Here is a 10,311-nt window from a genome sequence, read left to right as displayed (position 1 = left end):
AGTTATACACATTTGTTTATGTTACTAAAATTAATTAATGACTGTTTATTGCTTTATTCAAGATTCATTTTTTTACAGTGCAATCAGACATGAGTCCAATATAAATGCATAAGATTTGTAAATATTCACATCACAACAAATCAATAACAATAATTTTGTTTTTCTTTAACATGCTTGTTCAGTTGCATTGAAATAAATAAAAACCGCATGTCATTTAAGTTAGGCTATAAAGGGGACAATGGTCACTTAGAAAATCCAAAGTCTATTTGGATATGCACATCTGTAACAATATCCGGTAAACCTGTTGAGTAACGTTTAAGTGAAGCGAGCGGTTTGGCACACAGACAGTAAAAGGGGTTTGGCACTATGAATGCTCAGCTTCTGCTTTACTGCACTGCGCTGTTACGCACTTCCTTGTTTTGAATCAATAGGAAAGATGTTGATTCCGCTTATTTTCTCAATAGTTTTGAGCGCAATTTCCAGCGTTTTCTCGGCAGGTAAGTCACAATATACAGCTAATTACATTGATATTTTATATTTTTTTCAGCGTGTCTTGCAGGTTTCAATGCACTTTTCAAATAGGTTTTGACATGCATTGGAGATATGTGCATATTCTATCTGATGCTGTAGCTACAAATGGATTTATTGAACTCGAACGCAAACATAAATTAGTTAAGCGTAAGCTATGCAATTTTACATTATGTGAAATCCAGACCAGCTGAAAGTGCAAGTATATGTCAACGCAGTATCGGTGTTGTTTGTGAACGAGTCTGGATCTTTTCAGTGAATTAATTAATAAATGACCACTAAACCGGACGTTTTGTTCACGAATCGATGACTAAAACTGAGCTTGAGCTGATTCTAAACATAGTGAAAATCCTTATAAACAGAGTGTTCCAATAAGTTGACTGAGGGGCGCACAGTAACTTACTTTAAAAACAAGAGAGCAGAAATACTAAAAATAAAACATCCTGGTTTTATACGTTTTAGCAAAAACGCGTAATAAACAACAGTGTGTGCTTACACAGGATCTTTTTTTAAGGACGTGTTTGTTTACAGCATGCATGTGATATGTCACGCGGGCGGGGGTGGTTGAGGATCATGTAATGACGTAATAGCTAATGCGTAATAGCGTCACCGTCATGACGGGTTTTTTTTATAATTTTTTTGCCCAGCATGACTTAGTTTATTCTTCCTCCGCATTAAAGGCTAGATATAATGATAAAGTCTAGTTAGTATCATTATACTATACTATGCTGCCTTACATAGCTACTCATAACATGGAGGTATACAAAACACAAGAATTAGCCTATTTTGTACAAAAATAAACCCAAATAACTACATCTAAAAATGATTGCAGCTTGTAAATTTTAAATAACTTGCATCATCATTCATTAATTATAATTCACTACAGATTTATTTTCTGCTCATTGATCTCTAGATATACTAGATTAAATATATAGCCTATTCTTCACACTATAGATGTAAGCAATATTTAAGTTGACATGCCCCTTTCAACTCAGCAACCAGTGTATGATCTAGAGTTCCCTTTCGAGTTTCCCATTTGTAAATACAAGTTTGCTCTGTCATTCATGTCAACTCGTAATTATGATATTTCCAACTCCACTTGAAGGCCACATAAACCTGCGTGGCTACATTATAAAGGTTTCTGCCTCGAGGTCATGGCACAAGAATACTATTAAAAGCTTAATTCTGGAACAATTTTGAATTTTATTTTAAAAAATAAATACAATTAACGCAATTCAGCAAATGACAACCAATCACGGCATGGGCAGTTTAGAATTATGTGACTTATTTACAACATGCCTTCATCTTCGAAAATGTTGTACTTTTTTTCTTCTTGCATTTCATAATAAAATTGGACAAGCTCAGTGCAGACTCATTTTCTGCCCATTCTTTTTCATTCATTTTTATGTATGTAAAGGATTGTGGGTAATTGGGAGATGTGAATGATAAACTTGATGCATCTTTCAAAATATGCCGAAATAAGGATGCAAAACAAAGACCACCTTCCAAGGATCCTTAAAATTAATGGTGTTTCATGACATGGCAGCCTTTACTAGGATGAAGCCAGAAACACCCAAATTCTTTTAAATTACTGTAACTGTTCGAAGAACCGATTCATAGTTGGTCTTCAATGCAATCTTATCTTACCATTATTTCAAAAGCGTATGTTACTTTATTTGTATTCCCAGTGGAAGTGTTACGATTCTCTTCTTATTATGGGAATCACATGGTTCTGCAGAAAGCCCCAGCCAAAGCAGTTGTGTGGGGATTTGGACAGACAGGAGCCAAGGTTGTGGTGTCATTGACTGGACCACACAAAGCGCCCAAACACTCTGTTCCTGTTATCAATGGTAAGTGTCATATGACTCTTGTCATTTCAAACCTGTATGACTGACTTTCTTCTGCGAAACGCAAAAGGACATCATTTAATGAACAATTTGCCTGGAAGAATTCAGAACAATGACAGTGCATTCTGGCTTCAATGTCTCACAGGTATTTGGCGCACAACTCTCAATCCCGTGGAGGCCGGTGGTCCCTACATATTGACTGCATCTCAGAGTACAACTAACAGCTCAATCACTCTTACAGATGTGCTCTTTGGAGACATTTGGTTATGTAGTGGTCAGAGTAACATGGCATTCACTGTTGGTCAAGTGAGCAAATTTCCTTAACCCTTAAAGTTGTCATCTTTCAAATGTGTAGTAAACCCAAAATGTCTCTTGTTCTTCAAAAGTTGATAAATGCAACAGAGGAGCTGGCCATGGCGTCTAAGTTTCCTGACGTGAGGATCTTCCAGGCTGCCTTGGAGAAGAGTGAGGAGGAACTTATTGATCTTGCAGGAGTGGAAGTTCCTTGGTCCCGACCAACAGCAGGTATGACATATCGAATACGTTCTTACAAATCAGCTAAAATGGGGTATTTGTTGCATTCCTGTTTTATCTTAAGAATGATATCCAACCTGTTTTTTGTTTTCTAGATATAAATGAAAAATTGTTAGCAAAAGGTATGCATAACACTGTAGATTTTCCTGAAGAGAAATTTCTTTTTGTGTTCCTCATTCTAGAATTACTTGGTGGAAAGGAATTTAGCCATTTCTCTGCAGTTTGCTGGCTCTTTGGTCGCTATCTCTATGAGACACGGAAATATCCCATCGGACTAGTAGAGACGTGTTGGGGAGGCACACCTGTGGAAGCCTGGTCAACACCAAGGTCGCTTCACAAGTGTGGATTGAAGAGCTCAATGACCAGGTATAACACTAAATCACCCTGTTTTTAAGTTGAGCTGGGGGTAAATGAAATTCTGAAAGGAAAACCTTCAAAAGTTTGGTATAAGTAGGATTTTTTTTTAGGGGGAAAGAAATTAATACTTTTTTTCCGCAAGGATGCATTAAATTTATCAAAAGTGAGAGTAAAGATTTATAATGTTGATAATAATGTTACAAAAAATATATATTTCAAATAGAACTTTCTATTCTTCAAAGACTCCTTTTCATAGAAAAAAAATATTTTAACAAAACTTGCTGAAAAAACAGGAAATTAAATAAAAAAGAACCTTGCACACCATCATGACTGTGTGTCTAGGTCAGTAGTATATAAAAATATCTGAATATTTTACCGGTGAATGACAAGGTGGGTTTAGTTCAGGTTTAAACTCCCCAAAAAACTTTAAGTATCATATTAATTTTTCTTGCACATGAAATCAACAAGCAGTACAATTCCAAGAACTTGGCACATTTTTTTAACTACTAAAAAGATTGTTCTTTTCTTTATCATGAACACTCTTGTATAGTACATTATTGACCTACATAAGTAAATGTGGTTGGTTGAATGAATAGTTTGTAAAATACATTAAAATATAGATGCTATCGAATTGCTTCTCATTTAACATTCTCAACTTCTGTGCCTGAATTCACTACAGTGTTCCTTATAGCCCTCCGCCTGTGCAAAGTTACTTCTTTGGGAACATCTCTGCTAAATGGACGAGTTCAGTGCTGTGGAATGCCATGATCCATCCATTACTCAACATGACCATAACAGGAGCCATATGGTACCAAGGTAGTACTTCTCAGGTGAAGAATTATAGCCCTTTATAACAGGTGCAAAGACTTGCTATTTTTACCTTTGCTCTTTGTCTCAGGTGAGGCTAATGCAAACTACAATAGGGATAAATACAACTGCTCTTTCCCTGCCATGATTGATGACTGGAGGATGGCTTTCCATGAAGGCTCAGTTGGCCAAACTGCACTAGACTTCCCATTTGGATTCGTACAGGTACTCTTAAATGGAGATGCTGCCCCCTGCAGAGCCAGTGGGAGGAGCTGGACGTCCAGCTCCCCCTCGCTGGATGTAATGGGTGGAGCTAGAAAGTCCAACAACACACTAAACATACTTAACTCCATCCATTACCTCAAGAGAGTGGGATCTGGCTGTCATTTGGCTCTGCAGTGAGCACCACTTTCTTAAATAGTCAGTAATGGAAGGAAAATATCTTAAGTGCTATATGTCATCAATACTTATAACATGAAATTAAATTGAACTTCCATTTCATTTCTAGCTAAGCACATATCGCAAAAACGATCAGCTTGATGGGTTCAGAGAAATACGCTGGCATCAGACAGCAGACTATGGCTTTGCCCCTAATGAACGTATGAAGAACACCTTTATGGCTGTTGCTATCGATGTACCTGATCAAAAGTCCCCCTGGGGAAGGTGAGGAGGAGCAGAAACTGGTAGTTAAAGTGTTATTCCAATAGTTTAATGGAAGTGCTGGACTCTAACATGCTTATTTGCCTGTTTTGGGGGGTTCAATAGTATCCACCCAGAGTATAAACGGGACGTGGCGTACAGACTTGTGCTTGGGGCAAGAGCTGTCGCCTATGGGGAGAAGAACGTGTCTTTCCAAGGACCTTTCCCTACTCAGGCCATGCTCAACCAGTCTTTCATTAGCATCGTGTTTAATCAGGATGTTAATGCCATCCGTAATGATGATAAAGATGATGATTTTTTTGAGGTAAGATAACCTTCAAAACATTTAAGTACTTCAAAGTTGTTTATAAACACTTTTGTTATACTGGTTGAAACTCTCTTCACATCCTGATAGCAATCAATAATAGAAGTGGTCTAAATATTAAAACAATTAACTAGTATAGCTTTTGTGGAAGTCTCGAGGCCAAAAAATGTTCATTCAATCACTGTATTCGGTCCGAATGCAATTATAGGCTGTCCTACCTTCCAGTCAACCTAAGGCCCCATCCACACTACTGCGTTTTAGTTTAGAAACGGAGAATTAAAATGTTTATTAATATGTTTTTCCGTTGTATGACACCCAATCAGAGAGCCGAGCGTGAGCCTCTGCTACATCGTTTCTAAAGTCCTCCGTTTTGACCCGTCTTCACTAAAACCCCTAGCCTGGAAATACTTCGCTTTGCTTCATAGACAGAGTCTGGAATGGCATCATTGAAAAGTGTTTTCTTTATCGCGGGGGGTTGGGGGGGGGCGGGGGGGGGCGTTTGTCTGAAGTATAAAATCATTGGTTACCCGTAAGCCAATCACATAACGTTTGGTTATTACGTGTGTTATTCGCCAGCTCAGCCGCATCGAACTTCCACTGTAAACATATGTATGAATCGAAAACAAAACCATCAAGCGAAATACCGGAGTGAACATGGCTGACCGAGTTTTGCTGCCTCCTTAACCTGATCCTCCATGAGTGCAACCAAGGGGGACACAATCACAACTATGGCCTTGCCGGCCTTTGGGCTCCCCAGTTTCTCGCTGACGATCGGTAATATTTGATAAATTAAACTTTTACCAAAACCTGTCGGGAGTAGGGCCACGACATCACCTACATTCAAAATGTTTACCAAACACTCTTCTTGTTCGGCCTTCAGTTTGGAAATGCCAGGAATATTCTCCACAACAGAGCGAATTGCGTCCTGTGTCTCCATATCCGCGGTCGTTTTCGATTTCCCCAATCTTAGAGCTATAGTATACTAGGGGTGTCGAAATAAATCGTTTCTACGATGCATCGCGATGCAGACGTGGACGATGCGGTATCGGTTCAGTAATAGACCATAACCGGTTATACTGACGCTTTTCTGAGGTCATTTATCGCGTGTGTGCTTTGTCGCGGTAGCATACAATGGCAGAGGAGGCGAGTGCGAGTAATTAAAAATGCTCCGAATAATTTAAAAGCCTACATCTATTCTGGGCACATTTCGGCTCTAATGAACAACCTGGTAAGCACGACCTGGAGAAGACACGCGCTGTGCGCGCTCATGTCACGCACACATAGAGCTGATTTAAGTATCCGAACCCGATGGTCAAATTACAATTATTATGTGTTGTTACGCGTGATTATAAATGGATGATCATCACCTTCAACAGCGGGCTCGGCGACGGTTGATGCGCGCATCTCTATGGTAACATTATACACTGATGAATGAGCGCTGCTTTTAAATGAACATTTCTTTACAACAAAATTGATTTGACACAATTTCATTTACTAAATGGCATAAACAGGCTTTACTCCCTTGAAACTTAAACTGGAATGTCACTGTTTCTGTCAGTGCGACTTCCCGAACAGGCGAACACGCGCGCGCGCACGCACACATCACTTTTGGAGTAAAAATTTAAATTGCAGGTGCAGTGCACCGCCATGATATCGAATTGAACTGAATCGATGACATGATAATCCTAATCGAACCGAACCGTGAGACCAGTGTAGGTTCACACCCCTGTAGTATACGATGTTAAAAATCGGTCGAGAAAGCCTGAGACGTTAGGGAAGTTTTAAAAAGCTCATCCCGCCCCTCCACACACAAACTCCTCCCCTCTGTGCTACCTGATCCCTCCCACCGGGAAACGAATTGAACAACGTCACTCAGTCAAGCTGTGATCACCGGTAGTAAACATCGGACACACATCATATGTAAAATTGCCTTTAGACACTTGAACTTAGTTGCTTCATCAACAATTCAATGTCACGTTTGAGTTCACGTCAACGCAAGATTAGCAACACATGAAATGTTCTAAACTCCCCACCACCATTAGTATAATACTACTAGTATTGCTAAGGTTTTCAGTAATTGTTATTGCAGCACACAGCGCATCTTGTTCAAATTTCGATCGGCTCGAACAGAAACCCGCTAGGCCTACTGAAATATATTCAAGGACTTCAAGAAATATAATAACTTTGACCCGTGATAGGCGATGCTAAACGGCTAACATTCCAATGCCGACCGGCAGCAGGAGCAAGTTGTCAAACTGATAAAAAGCTATTTATGTAACACGTCACACCATAAAAGTATAAATAAATGTTTACCTGCTCAACAAAAAGTCAGCCGTGTCAGCGTCGGTCTTCAGTCCCAGATCTTCCTGAAGGTTCCTCCAACGGTCACTGGTGGACCTTATATTTATCCTACTCAAAGTTCGGCGTTCTTCACATTTTTTTTTCCTCTATGACTTTCTCTTTCGTCCTAACTTTACTGTAGGGGCAGCACGCTTGCTGCTGTCTTTTTTTTTTTTATCCATTGCTGATATGCTACTTAGCTAGCTAACCGGGGGCGGGTGCGGTGGAGACGCGAGCGCCAGGAGGAGTTTCAGGTGGAGCTGGTAATTGGTTGAGAGAAGTTGACCAATGTAAGCTGTCCGGCCGGACAGCTTACATTGGTCAACTTCTCTTCTGCTGTACAGCCAATAGAGTGAATGGATTTTTTTTATTCTTTTTTCTATTCATATTGTTAGGATTGTACTATATAACAATAACCAGCATCTAAACGAGGATATTAATAATGAACAATCTTTGAAATCGTATACCATAGCTTTAAACTCGGCGCTTAGCGTCTACGTCACGGCTCTCAGCCTGCCCCCTGTTCGTTGATTGGCCGGCTGTTTTCAGGCCAGAGGAAAACTGAGAGACATGTCGATGTCTCAGACTAAGTACAGAAGCGAAATGAAATTGAGCGGAAGTACGAAGTCTGACATAGTCAGGCTATAAAACGCCCTCCGGCGATTCAAAACGAGGTCAGCAGCGTTTCTAAACTTCTCCGTTGTAAGTCTTCGTTTTTTCTGTTTTAGTTTTGACGGGAGATGCAAACGTAGCAAAAGGTCTCCGCTTCTAAGCTAAACCGTAGTAGTGTGGATGGGGCCTAAGTATTTGCATACCTCCGCGCACTTGCTTGCGCTATTGCTATTGCTAGCCTCTCAAATTGCCTACCCTTCCTTTAAGATGAGAATGCTACTGTGGAACTTACCTTGACTGTGTATGCTTTTTTTTTCTACCGTAGATCTGCTGCTCTGAGGATAAAATGTGTGGATCAAACAACAATTGGTTGCCTGTTCCCATAATAAAGCATGGCTTAAATTATGTCTTTGTATCTAAACCACCGTGTACAGTTGCTTCAATTACTGCGGTGCGTTATCTCTGGACAGACTGGCCCTGTCAATTTAAAGCCTGTCCCATCTACAGCAATAATCGACTCTTACCTGCACCACCATTCATCCTGGCCATTACAAAACCGTGACCAGCAGGATACTGTACCATCATGTTTTAAAAATGTTTCTTCATGTATAAGCTGGAAATGTCTGTAATTTGTGTCTGATGTCTAATCATTTACTACAGCTCTTCTCAAAGTACATAAGGTCACTCCAGTGCGAATGCAGAGAACAAAATGCATGTCTATCTCTACCCCAGATTGAATTCTTGCACATCAATCTGTACTTGACTGGAGAGCTTCCACACAATTGCACTTTGGATGTGTCCTTTTTTTAAAGGTCACACTTTTTCTGTGGTATTATATTAAATACTACTGTGTCTAATGTTAATGTTTCATAAATTGTTTGAGGTTTATTTTCGTCCTCTAGCAGTTACATTTTGTTCAGTGGAGATTTCATAGTATGATATTTTTATATACATTGATTAATAAAATAAATCAATGTAAAGTGTAGGGTTTTCCGGCACTAATTAGAAAGTATTATTTGCCTTTCACTGAGATGCAAAACAGAGAAAGAGGTTACAATTTATTTCAATGGTCCACTTTAGACATTCTACTAACTATAAGTAAATAAGCGTTTACAGAAAATCCAGAATGCTGCAGCAAAGATGATAAAGTCGGCAAAGAAATATGAATCTGTGACTTTTTATTTTACATTATTAGTTTCATTAAAAGGGTTGTATATAAAATAATTTAAATTCAAATGGAGAGTTTTCCTAAATGGGTTATTGTCTATGTGATGTGGATATGTTTATTTCTGCTATCTTTTTTTGTGCTTTTTAGTTTGTGATTTTGAAGCACTTTGGGCAACGTGAGTTGTATTAAACTGTGCTATATAAATAAATAAACCATCAAATTAAGGTTTTTGCAGATATTAAGCAGATAGTCTACTAGACCTTTAATGTAGTTGGAACGTTACTTATAGTTATAGTTCGATTCACAGACAAACATGAATTGAGACTTGAGAGGTTAAAACAGGCACTTTCTCCTTCACTGTGACGAGTGTCTCGAATTGATCGAATATTAATATATATACCTGTAAACCTCAAAAACTTCACAGCATTTATTCTCATTGTTCAGATTAATGAATGTCCAGATTTATTCTTGAATATGTGGACTCCATAGTCTATTCACAAGTGAAGACTCATTCAATACATTCTCACTGTATTCAATGTAGACTGCAAACTCTCATTCACATTAATGTTAATTTAGAAAGACATTTATATGAACAATAAACTGAAGTTTAACCCAATAATGTTTTCTGCAGTTGTATTTATTTTATCTGTACTGTTCAACAAAGTATTTGGACATTTTTTGGTGGCAACATGTTCAAAGTACGACGCCAGGTGATGACTGTTCAGTTAGTATATAAAAAATGTATATAATATGCTATTGTATATATTATAAAATAAAATTGCAAGTATTTGTATTCATAAATTCCTAGAATTAGTAGCAGGGCAGAAGAAAACAATATTAGTTTGTTAAGGTTAAAAGGTGCATTTAGTCATTAACCTTATTAAAAAGGTTTTCGTCTCACATAAAATAATTTGTCTCTGTCATATTAGTAGCCTAATAAAACTGTTTTAATTTACATGGAGCAGGTAGCCGACATGTTGAGATCACACAACCAGCTGTATACAGTACCGGTTATTGGAGTCTATCCCTTGCATAATTAACTGTGTTCAGTAATGGAAAGCAGTGGCAAGTGAAACTTTTAGCGTTCATGTGAAGTCCAAGACAAATCTCATATCAGGCAGCACAACAGTTCTTAAATACATGTTTAATACATT

The 10,311-nt window shown here is 38.5% G+C and overlaps 1 protein-coding gene across 2 annotated transcripts; it reads left to right on the top strand.

The window, feature by feature from the left end:
* Positions 1 to 342: 342 nt before the first annotated feature.
* Positions 343 to 9,773, top strand: siae (sialic acid acetylesterase). 2 transcript variants are annotated; one of them, XM_077194542.1, is made up of 10 exons: positions 343 to 497; positions 2,217 to 2,378; positions 2,521 to 2,681; positions 2,762 to 2,900; positions 3,092 to 3,275; positions 3,946 to 4,082; positions 4,165 to 4,298; positions 4,582 to 4,736; positions 4,839 to 5,037; positions 8,315 to 9,773. In XM_077194542.1, the coding sequence occupies exons 1-10, from the start codon at positions 371 to 373 to the stop codon at positions 8,549 to 8,551; spliced, it is 1,635 nt and encodes a 544-aa protein (XP_077050657.1). In that variant the 5' UTR covers positions 343 to 370; the 3' UTR covers positions 8,552 to 9,773. The 2 variants fall into 2 exon arrangements, with proteins under 2 accessions (XP_077050657.1, XP_077050656.1); XM_077194541.1 differs by having other exon boundaries at positions 357 to 497; positions 3,958 to 4,082.
* The last annotated feature ends 538 nt before the right edge of the window (positions 9,774 to 10,311 follow it).

The sequence above is a fragment of the Siphateles boraxobius genome, unplaced genomic scaffold (assembly GCF_051911475.1).
Source record: "Siphateles boraxobius isolate OS27281-9 unplaced genomic scaffold, OSU_SipBor_1 32, whole genome shotgun sequence".
Lineage (NCBI taxonomy): Eukaryota > Metazoa > Chordata > Actinopteri > Cypriniformes > Leuciscidae > Siphateles > Siphateles boraxobius.
This window is presented reverse-complemented; position numbering and strand designations above follow the sequence as displayed.

Excerpts from the sequence above, each read along its gene's own strand:
- siae (XM_077194542.1), top strand. The coding sequence starts at position 371 with ATGCTCAGCTTCTGCTTTACTGCACTGCGCTGTTACGCACTTCCTTGT. Across the intron at positions 3,276-3,945 it reads TTGAAGAGCTCAATGACCAG|TGTTCCTTATAGCCCTCCGC; the intron begins GTATAACACTAA and ends AATTCACTACAG. Across the intron at positions 4,083-4,164 it reads AGGAGCCATATGGTACCAAG|GTGAGGCTAATGCAAACTAC; the intron begins GTAGTACTTCTC and ends TCTTTGTCTCAG.